The sequence below is a fragment of the Grus americana genome, chromosome 2, assembly GCF_028858705.1.
Source record: "Grus americana isolate bGruAme1 chromosome 2, bGruAme1.mat, whole genome shotgun sequence".
NCBI classification, from domain to species: domain Eukaryota; kingdom Metazoa; phylum Chordata; class Aves; order Gruiformes; family Gruidae; genus Grus; species Grus americana.
This window is the reverse complement of record NC_072853.1, coordinates 127,199,412-127,211,418: the sequence shown is the minus strand read 5'-3', so window position 1 is coordinate 127,211,418 and position 12,007 is coordinate 127,199,412. Positions and strand designations below refer to the sequence as shown.

At 37.6% G+C, this 12,007-nt stretch overlaps 1 protein-coding gene across 13 annotated transcripts in view; it reads right to left on the bottom strand.

The window, feature by feature from the left end:
• The window catches only part of THRB (thyroid hormone receptor beta), a 176,505-nt gene that overhangs the window by 28,660 nt on the left and 135,838 nt on the right, over nt 1-12,007 (bottom strand). Inside the window, exon 1 of one of the 13 annotated variants that reach the window (XM_054816295.1) lies at nt 9,454-9,901. The exons of the other annotated variants lie outside the window; for them this stretch is intronic. Coding sequence (XP_054672270.1) covers nt 9,454-9,901 — 448 coding nt within the window. Of the gene's footprint in view, nt 1-9,453; nt 9,902-12,007 lie in introns of those variants that run through there. 13 annotated transcript variants of the gene reach the window in all.

Sequence of the window (12,007 nt, the reverse complement as noted above, 5' to 3'; positions counted from 1 at the left end):
CTTTTAAAGTGATATCAAGATAGAGAAGGAATTAAACTCCCCTTCATAAATGATATTTTTTCAGCATATAAAATGTTGATTTTTTTTCTTCCCAGAGGGAAAAGGAGACTTTAACCATTTAATAACCAGCAAAAGTTTTGATAGGAAAACGCTCCATGTGCTACTGTAAAGTACAATCCAATTTGAACAGCATATTATTGAGATTACTGCAAATTTCAGAGGACTAACAGAAATACCAACTGCAACAATCACGACTCCTCATGAACACCTGCTTAGGGACTTAATTTTGCTTTAATGGGCTATTACCAAGGCTTCTCTAACAAACTCCCTCGTCCCTCCTAAAATCAATTCTGGATCAATACAGACACACATGCCCTGTGTGGAGCCTTCTGTTCTTAGGACAGGATTAAAAGATTCGTTAGTTTTACGATAGCTTGGTTAAAAGATGGAAATTAAAAAAAAAAAAAAAAAGAAAGATGCACATGTCCCACACAGTTTAGATCCTCTCCACTTAACAAACTCAGCATTTGCAAAGGTTTGACAGAAGGGAGGCAACTTTTTATCGATTATCACAGTAATAAGGCTCTAAAGAATCCCAAAGCACATTGCTCAGCCCCCGTGAATGATCAATTAAAAGCCTGCGTGAGAGCCGGCTTCCACCAAAATTCACTGCCATTTCTCAGTGAAACCGAGGTAGCAGAAAACAAGGGCAGACAAGCAGTTTTTAAAAACAACTCTGTATTTTTTCAACCAAACAAGTACAAAATCTTTAAACAGAGCAGATGTCAGGTGTCTGAGTACTGAAATAACTGACATAAAGCTCTGATCTAGGTATATCAATTATTATTTATAACCTTTAAAGTTATGAAAAATGTATTCTTTCACTGACTTTGCAATATCAAGTGTTTATTTTCTCTAAGTTAATCCTGAGTACAATTTTTCTTTAACAAAAATAAGACATGGGAAAAGTCTACTAAGAGTTATACATTAGTTAAAACCCAATAGCAGATAAATAGCCTTAAAAAGCATCTAAAATGTTGCACAATACAAAACCATGCATTATCCACAACTACGTTTCCTCTACAATTTGATCATGTTCTTACAGCTTCCTAGAACAGGATTTTAAAAATCTTTCCTTTGTTATGAAATACAATGCTGTTCCAAGTATAAAATGAAAACATTTTTCTACCAAACATGCAGATTTATTGTACCAAATGTTAATGAATATTGCCTGCACAAAGGAAAATATTTCAGTTTTCCATGTAGTTAATAAGATTAAACAGTCTACTCTTTACTACAAAGCCACTTTCAGAGTAGTAAACGGTGTTTTCGCTATGTACTCACATCAGATTCATCTGGGTTTTGGATAACTGCACACTGAAAATAGGACATTATGTTGGTACAACGAACTGTGTATTTTTATTCTTGAATAATGTGATTTTAAAGAAACACAGAGAACATACACTCTGTATGCGTCAGTTTGCTTGTCTGAGTTCAGAACAAATAACACCAAAAACATTTCCAAGTGTTTGTTGGTATTTTGGGCTCTTTTTGCATCTGCTTTGCTTACTTGAAAGGCAAAAGAATAAATTCTAAAAAGAGGCAATGATTTAACCCTGAGGGAGCAGATACTGTACTCTGATTCCTTCTCACAAAGATATTGATTAGATCAACTTTGAGGATGCAGAATAGTCTTTCTTGCACAGATACATTCTTGAATTCTCAGTCTTTTGTGCTATGCGGAAACTACACGGTTTTCACTTAAAGGACAGCAACTCTATAAAACATAATCATCTTCCCATACATATTTACAGTTCTATTTTCAAAATATTTTGCCCGAGTTGCTGAGTAAACAGAGTTCACATTTACTGAAAAGGAACATTCACACAAATGATTTGTATGCAACCAGAAACACAGCTTTAAGATGCAGAATATATAATGACGACATTTCAGAAGAGAAACTTTCTTATGTAGCTCACTGGTGAACAGCAAACGAACTTACTAGCCCCAGAAAGCAGAAAACAAGCAATATATTCGCAAACGTCTTTTATAGATTAAGGAAAAGTGCTTGGAAATCCTCATCGCTCACAGAAAACCTTACAATCACCTAGCAACCTATGTTACTGCTGCTTTCAATTTTGAACTGGCAGCCTTCACATTCAAAGATGTATCTGAGCCAACTGATGCAACTGTAAGTTTAAAGCAAAACAAAAACAAAACCAGAGATTATTTTTTTCTTGTTGTTATTTAAATAAATTGCCCCTACCTTTCTTCTGAGAGTACGATGGCGACTGCACTTGAGAAAAAGTAGGTTTTTCTTCGGTGAAATATTCAGGTTGGTTGTACTGATTCAGGGCCATGTCCATGTCAGAGTACTCGCTTTTAAACACGTTTCCAGGGTAACTACAGGTATAAGGCTGATTCACCGCCCAGGCCTGTTCCATATATATGTTGTTACTGTGCAGGACCTGAGCATCACAACTGCTGTAACCCTGATTATCTTCGATATATGTGCAATAATCAGTGGACTGCATGTAGCAATTGCTACCGGCAGCTGGGTGCACTTCATATATTTCTTGCATACAGTAGTTCATTTTGTTACCCTATCTCAGCTTCTACTTTACGTACACACACACATGCATACACACACGCAGGCATGCATACACATGGGACGGGAGAGGAGCAATGAATATACACCAACAAAGCCAACTGCAAACCAGCCCGTTTTACTTTGGAGCAGCACCTGATGTGCTAAAATCCTATTTATATTGGGACGGCTTGTGAACTCCCCTGCCAGTCAAACATATTGGGAAGCAGATTTATGACAGTCAAAGGTCTTAATCTGTGACTGTAAGTTAATTCCAAGGGAAGATGGCAGGCAGGTAGCAATGACCACCAGACAAAGAAGCGACGTCCCGGCAACCCTCCTGTTTCCCCGTTTGTCTGGAATAATCATTTTATAAACCATTTCCAGCCTTTTCCAATATGATTAGAAAATGATTACTAAGGCGAGGACACAGTTATGTCACTGTAGCTGTCAACTTAAGTGTGAAGCATTATAAAGACTGCTTAAGAACTCCCAGAGGGGATACGCTGAAAATCCTAAAATCAATAATCCTGTTTTTCAGCATTAAACCATAGAAAATCCAATAGTGCTGTGCTGATGACCCAAACACTAGTCTAGTTTTACAAAATTTAGCAACTTAATCTGTCATCAGCTTTATTGATTTTGTTTTACAGAATTACATGCATGAATCTCCCCAGCCTTCCACACATACACAATCCTCCCCACTGCTGGTAATGCATTTATGGGAAAGCAGCTTTTCTAAACTTCAGTGATTTGGGGAGGTAATTTCTGTTGAGTTCAACAGGTGGGAAACTTCAAAATAACATAATCAGCAAAAAGAACACTGCTTAAGTATTATCAATAAGCTAATTGCTTTGCACTTCTGCTTTGTTATCTTTTATGTTTTGGTAATGAAGTACTTTCAGAAGTGTATCTTTTTGGACAACAGACTGAGTAGAGCAAGGAGGGGTTTTTGTTCATTTTGGCTCACCTATGAGCTATGGACACATCAACGCCGCTACAACAAAAACCATACGATCTGATAATTGCTTAGTGCACCCCAAACCTCAATACAGGTAATATAACTTGTTTAATCAGTCATTCTTTTTCATCTAAAAGAAATTACTTTATTTTTAACTTCTACTAGCTGCTATTTGTTTTTTACTGGGCAAAATATGTTTTTTCTTTACAGCACAGCTAAAATATGGTAAAACTTGTGAAGTCAGTAACAAGATGGTATCCCTCTTTAATGTCTGTTCTTATTATTAGGAAGCAGAATTATTACTGATTTGATAACGAGGTCTTAGTTTTCTTATTTCACTCATTTTAACCAATCTACAGGATTGCCAAAATTACCATGTAGGTTGGCCCTTTTTCATCTAGGATCTTCAGTATACATCTAACAACCTTGATGCACGTACACCTAAATGGTCCTCAAAAGTTCAGTGAAATAGGTAAGAACTGGGCACGACATGTACATATTTCTCCTTCTCCGATACTGTTTAAGAGCCAACGGAGAAATGTTCTCCCTTCCAACATACAACCGTAACTAAGCTATCTAAATAAGAAGCACGGCCAGTTAGTGTCTAACGTGCAGGCTAACAGTATTCAGGATAAGTGCTTCTGAGGACCAGAGAAGTTAAAATTCATGCTTGGACATTTTATTTTTTTACCCTCTAACTGTAAAAGAAGCACCTTTAAGACACATTTCTTATTAACTTGCTCTGAAAATAATAATATGTTTGGTAAGTCAAAATGAACTCTATCAAAATCAATTCTACTGAAGTCAATGAAGTTGTCTCTAAAATGAACTTATTCTACTAAAACTCTGATAATTTAAACTAACATCTTACTTCATTAAGAGCACTAACGGTTACTGAAATCCCAGAAGTAAAACACAAATGAACCCTCGCTCTCCATGCTGTTTTCTCCAAAGATCGAACTCAACAAACAGCATCATGAAATAGAATGTGAAAAAACACACAAGAAAAGTTAATTTTCATTTTAGCTCAGGCCCACGATCTAGATTTTACAAACAGTGATTTTGTCTGTGATGAAAAGCACGTCTTAGGCAAGATCTGATTTTTCAAGAATGGATGCTCAACACTTCATAAAAACATGCCCGTGTTTCCTAAGAAACTCTGCAATAGTTGTTTACACAGAATCCCCAAACCATACCCATTTATGTGACGGCTTGGTAATACTGTAGTACGTACAAACGTAACACACACAACCTGCCGAGCTTACTTCTCCACAGCCCCAGAAACAAAACATTCCACAAATGCAATACGTGGGTTGCTCATTTACTGCAAAACGATCTCCTGTACAGCTAACAGGAATTTATGTGAGAGCTTGCACAGAGGTGAGGCTGTATTTTACTGGTTAGCAGAGCGGAATACCTGGATACTTTTACACCACCCTGAAAAGCTCTGGAGAGCTAGGCTTTAAATTCTTGGTGGGACTTTTTCCCCATGTGGATTTGTTTTGCCAGATGAGTCAAAACTCCTATGAATTTTCTCTCTCCTCTTGTTCTTTCCCCCCCCGATTTGACTTAGGTTTGCTACTGAAATGCTAAACAGAATTGAGAGAGCGTGTAGACAGAGCCATCCCAGCCAGGACGGCACCTGAGGATACGGTACCTTGACGTGGCACAGCCTGTGACTTATTCTCTGTTCCAAAATAAATCCCTCAAACATTTTTTTCATTTTCTCTTGCTATGTCAATAACGCTTAGAAATGTGTTATATGTACTACTGTCAGAACAACTGTAATACTGCAAGGAAATTAAATTACATGAAACTGTGAAGAATGACGAGAGAAAGAAAAATGGATGAGAGCATTTTCTGAAAAAAAAGGAAAAAAAAAAAAAAAAGGAATGATAAACACTGCCAGGGAATGGGGGCTCCTTACCTGTAATGTGCTACCATTAAAAAGGTTTATAGCACTGCAGATTGTTGTTCCCTTGGAAACAAATCAGTTCAAAAAACACTCCAAAGATTTAACGTGCCTATTAAAACCGAAATATTCCTAAAATATTTTCATTTTAATCTCTTAGGGTCCAATCCTGCACATCCCTTTCATATATCACTTCAAATTAAATCATCTGATAAAATACAGTCAGACAGGGTCTTTATCAAAAGTCTGAAAGTGGAGTAGAAAACAATATTAACAACTTTTCTTTGCCTTGTGTTCTGATTTGAATATTGGAGTCTTTAAATCATGTCATGCTGAGCTTTCATTGCCTTCAGCAATGTAGTATTGCACTTAAAATTTTATTATTTCACAAGTGTCTGATTACGTGAACACACGGAAATCAACCACTAGCAGAATAAAACCTCCAGTGCCAGCAAACAGGCCAGTGATAAAACAGAAACTTCAATACTGTGCAGAAGAGGATCCGAAGTTTGGACCCTTCACAGTCTGAGGTGTCAGGTCATTGTACTAAAAAAGGCAGAAATTACTTGCTGGACATGAGTCTTGAACACCCCAAAGTTTTTGAAATACTCAGCGTGGTGTAAATCAGAAGTAAGTGGAGTGCAGTCAGTGATGTTACACTGGGTGGGCAGAAGTCAGGCTGAGAACACCTGGAAGGAGGCGTCTGCAGGCGAGACTGCCTTACGGACACTAGACTGTTCGGCTCTTCATCGACTCTCGCTTTAAAAATTCTGACTAAAAATTTTAATTATGAACTTGCAACTTAACTCAGTTATAAAAACCCCCAAAATGAACCCAAAGAAACCTTAAGGCAAGACAGCATTCCCGTGGATGAACCTCCTGAAGGTACACCCCAACCGACCGAGATCCCCAACACGCAAACCAGAAGTGTGATTCAGCACCATCCACTGCTGTTGTCCACTTCTACTACCTGGGTGACCGTGCAGGTGGCGTATCGCTCGCAGGAGCGACACTCTGCTGACTGGTTCCAAACTCTGCACCCCTGCTCTAGAGCCCTGGCTATCTCGGTGTTGCAGGCAGGGCCCCTACGCACCACTTCTAAAAGATTCGGCACTGTCGGGGCAGAGTGCCGCTTCTAAAGGACCACATGGAAGGATCTTCCGTTGGTTGTGTTCACGCTTTAGGCATACAGATGAAAAGAAAGGCAGTGTTCGGTCAAAAAGGTTTGCATGTTTGAACATGTTGCAAGAATTAAACATAACTTTCTAAGCTCTTAACAGTTATGTATGCTTGTACTATCAGCCTCTAGTTTTATTATACATTATTTTTATGTGTTACAGAATAACTGGCATATTTCCTATTTACAGATTTATCAATTTTCTCACTGCCTGCATTCTCTTAGCCACTTCTGATAAAGGTTATGGGGAAAAAAAATATTAGATTGCTGCTCTTCAAGGAGAACACAAATCTGCACTTTCAGGACTCACACCATGTAACATGGGACACATCCCAGACAGTCTCTATCTTTTCACATCATAAAGACAATTTACTGAAGACTGTAACAGCTTTTGAGCAGAAGTACTGATGTGGCTTTTGCAACACACATCATTTGCCAAATACAGCTATGTCCATGTCCATGTGATGAGTTACCACCTCTCTTTAATGTATATATTTGCACTACCTTATTCATTTCACTTTACGTACTATGATCAGAGACTCAAAATGGTGCCTCAAAAATATGACTATGCAAACTTACCGTTCAAGGAATCTACATATCAGATTAGCACATCAGTTCCAACCCTCCTGGACAGTAGTATTACAGATTAAACTAAGAAAACCTCAAGCATCACAATCCAAAATACTAATGAGCACTTACAAGAACAGAAAATGACCTCTATATAGTATTGCTCTTATTTTGAAAACTGTACTTGTGACTAAATCATAAAATATGTAGAATTACAGAATTCTACTGCTGTAAAGTTACAATAGCTTGTGATGGTGCCTGGAGTATGTCTCAGTGGAATCAAAGACATTAAAATTGTCATTCTGTCTACACTATGTTTATTATAGCAAGTGATACAGTTGAGGGAAAAAGAGCTAAAGCTTTCTGGCATAAAATAATTTCTTTGGGTTTGCAACAGATGTAGCAAGCTTCAAACTAGCTGTCCCTGGTTTAAACATGAGGAAGAGCTTATTTACACAATAGCACACCTCTTTTCTCATGTATTAGTTTAGTTCTTTCTCTAAAACGGCTTCCCTCACAAAACCTGCTGTACCCCGGTTACGACATGCCACTAAATTTCTATGTGACTCATACAATGCCAGTGTGATGTGCCTTTTATTGAAACACTTCAGACTCATTAGTCTGTTTGGATAACAAAGAATGTCATAGTTTATATTTCAATGTTCAGATTCACTACAGATCCAGTTCTCCCTGAAAATATTTGACATCTTGAATAAATCTGGTTAAAAGAGAACAGAGCTTGCTCTTTCACGATCAAGACATTTTCCAGGGTTTGTCCTTGCTTTTTCTCTCACAATTTCCTTGCCCTATGCATGACACATGTAGGTAGCACACAGCCTTCTCACAAAGCATTTGCTCCTGGAGAGGTTTGCCAACAAACTGGCTAACAAAATTCTTGAATCGTGTTTGACAACTTTTAAGATGGTCTCTGAGCAAATATTGCTAAGAGTAATTATAGACCTGTGACCCAGACAACCCAATTTGTTAAGTCTCCCCATATCTCATAATTGGAAGACTCTGTTAGCAGACATCAGTTAATTACACAGCTTATCTCTTGAGAAAGTAACCGCCAATACTTAAAACATGTACCTTTTCTGAGTCATTCCCTCCCCCAACTCCACATGAAAACTTTAAGGTAAAAAAGTGCCATTTGTTCAAAAATAAAACCGAGCAGAAAGCTGGCTAATATAGCTCGACACAACATAATTAACAGCCTTGGGTGGGACTGTCTGGGTTTGGCAGCCTCCTGACAGCCCTGAGTAAGACGTTAAAGCGATCAACACCTGACATCTGTTAGCAAAGAGGCACTCTGAGGTAAAGAGCAACTAAATCTAAAGAAATCAGGTACTTAGACCAGTTTAACTTTTTCATGAGGTGATATCCTGCCTGACACTGTAATCTTTCTTCCTGGAGCGACACAAGACTTAAGTAAAAGAAAACAACTTGTAGTCCCTCCCTCCCAATATGCAGTAATTATTTTTTTAGGCAAAGAACAATGAAGAACTATTTATCCCAGTTTAAAAAGGAATAAAAATAACTTAAGCACTAAATTTGTGCTAATACCTAAGCAACTGCTAATACCTAAGAATGCCTTCAATGCTGTGCTGATGTGACAAAAAAAGCTACCTGCAAGAAAATGGTTAAGTCTCCTGGCAAAGAATATTCCTGACAAGAAGTTCCATTTATTTGCGTTCTGTATATGCACTTACTGAGGCTTTGGGGATGGTTAATAGTAAGAAAAAAGCAAAGGCAAACAACACAGTCACAGGTGAGAGATGGACACCCTGAAAGTAGTAAAAGAATGCTTTTGTTTGCCTTTGCATTTTTAGTGTATCAAGGACATGCTTTATTTTTAAAAGCCAGGTTCAGAAAAGATTTTTGATCAGCTTTATCAAGACCATAAAGAGAAACAAATACATTTTTAAGGGCTAAAGGAATTGGTATTATTTTGTTAGGTATCACACAGAAAACTCCAGCAAGTACTCTACACATTGACATCAGGGCTCTTCACAAAGCTATTAAATGGAATAAAAAGGAATACTAAAAATCACAATTATCCCTGCTGAAAAAAAAAATAATTAAAATTGAAAGAATTGATAACATGAAAACACCCCCCACATAATAATGCTTTTATCAATGGCCAAACCCCTGACCATAAACAAAGATATAACAACCTGGGGTTTTTTTGTTGTTGTTTGCTTGTTTTTTAATACAGCATTTGCTGTGCTCTGCATAATAACACCAGTTACCTTTACACTTTTTTTCTTCTTTTTGGTATTCCTGGGCACTTGACATGACTTGAAAGTTTGCTTTTGTATGGCCTGGCTGTAAAACTGTGCTAGTCCAAGTTGAAGCATGCCGACATTGCGAAAGCTGCTGTCCATTCCTCCGAATATCATAATTTTTGGAGTGTCTTTTCCTACGCAAATGGTTTTCAGCTATGCCCACTACATTCCATTTCTGATTTCTGTCAGGAAGGTGAATCAGTCTGTCCCATGACAGGAGGCCACGTCCTGGATGTTTGGCAAATACTGCAGAGCTACAAACTGTTGGCATTGCCAAAATCTTGCTCAGGTGTGGAGTTTTGGAAAGCAAGTGGTTCCCCAGCTCTCCTGATGCCGTGGTATTCCTGTGCATCTCCACTTGACCGCACTGATACGACGCAGAGCCTTTCAGCCATGCCCATTCAGCCACCATAGTTCCCCTTCAGTACAAGTAAATATAATATTTTCCTGTCTGTGAAGCCTGAACAAGTAGGCAGATCTATGTGGACAGGCTAACACTAGATGTAACTTTCACAACATCGCAACTACAACATGGGCCTCAGGGCAAGTTACCACCAATTTATTGCCTTGCTCATATGATCATTTGAGGTCTTGTAGGTCGAGGCTGGTCGTGAACAATTTTCAGATACTTAAAACACAAAACATCAAGGATTCAGCCTTGTTTGACTTTGCTCTTATCGTAGGCTGACCTGAGGGACACTCTGTTACCTAAGTGTGACATTCTTATGTGGGCATGCTTAGCAGTTCCGCTTTTGCTACCTACTGCCTTTCTCTGGTTGTGGTCACAGTGGAGTATCAGAGATGCTAATTTTATCACAGGAGTTTGGACATCTGGGTCCAGTGTAGATAACGAACAATACTAAAGCATGGGTTGATCTAATTAGTCATAATGATTAGGCAAATATATTTATTCTTTGATATGAAAGAAACTGAGCTACCACTAGTTGGTAAATCTGCAAAACTAAATATAGCCCATTTTCTATTTTTGGGCAGCAAAACTAAATGCTACAGAAATGACACATCACAGATGATATTCCACATTTAAAGAAATTATTTTATATGTATCAAAATTCAAATACAAAATAGGTTTCTGACTTGAATATAGAAAATAGCAAATTCCAGATATTTGATGAGTGATACCCACTGTGGTTTTAATCATAGTAAGATTCTGCTACTTTAATGGACCTAAGAGGTAATTTCACATACATTTCACTCAGTAAAGTAATTCATACACATATTAGTAAATAAGTGCATACTAAGTGCATACTAATTTCCTGATAAAAATTATTAAAAAATAACTTTGGATTTCAGTTACCGGATCTATCATGCTATTGCTGTTTCTGAAAGGTTTGTCTTAATACTTCTGTTAAGTGGAACGTTGCTAATACAGGACATATTCAGAAGACTTAATTATGGTTAGTATTAAATGCTGTTATCCTATGTTAATCCCTGATAGTATATATAGCTTTCCTCAATATCTTATTTAATTTTAAATGTAAATGTATGCTTTTTTTTTTCTGCTAGGAGTGTAAGCTCACCTGATATTTGAAGGTAAAAGTCCATTCCTTCTACTCACTGCATCCCAGCTGGACATCAATAACATGGGTTTGTATAAGAAACTACCTGGTATCAGAGACTTCAATGCACAGGGCAGGTGAGTTAACTACAGAATTTGCACTTACCTACTTGCTTCTGGCTTTATAGATCTGCTCTTAGTTCAGACTTGGTTTTCTTAGTAAAATTAAAAACTAACTCTAAATGCAGGTAATACGGCAAGAGAATATCATTTGTAGGAGGATAATCAGATTTAAAATAGAATAGTGAAAGTCACCCAGAAAATACCAGGCAATTTAAAAAAAATTAAAAGAACAGAATATAAAACTTCTTTTTTTTTTCATAATTTGAACACTTTTATATCTTCTAGACTTGATAATAAATTTAAGCTCAGAGGGACAGACTGGCTTGTTCTGGTAAGACCCTCTGGGAGCTGCACAGAACTTCCCTGTAAGTTCTGAACCTATCTTGGCCACTTCACGCATCTTGGCACGGAGAGGAACTGTGCACTATAACCCCCCCTTCCACCAGGCTTTGCGTAACCTCAGATAATGTACCCTTCAGCTACTCTCCTCTTCCTTGTCTTCCTTCACGTTCTAGTTATTTCCCTGCATGGATAATATTGCATTTTTATATAAATGTGAGAGTCAGGCATGTGCAATGTACATATAAAAAATACAGGCTTTTCTATAATTCACTCATAAATAGATACTTCTCTGATTTCTTGAGCAGACTACTGACCCCACACAACTCTTGACCTGGTTTTAAAAAAAGTCAGTTATATTCTCAGTTACTCAGTTCTTGCTCTTAGACCTGGAAATGAGATCAGTGATTCCTAATCCAGGCTGTGCACTCTTGTTAGGCAAAATTTTTTATATCTTTTCCCCAAATTTATCTTTGATATTAAAGGCCATCTTTACTGTCTTTTAGCCTATATCATGCGGATTTGCTTTACCTTTAATTT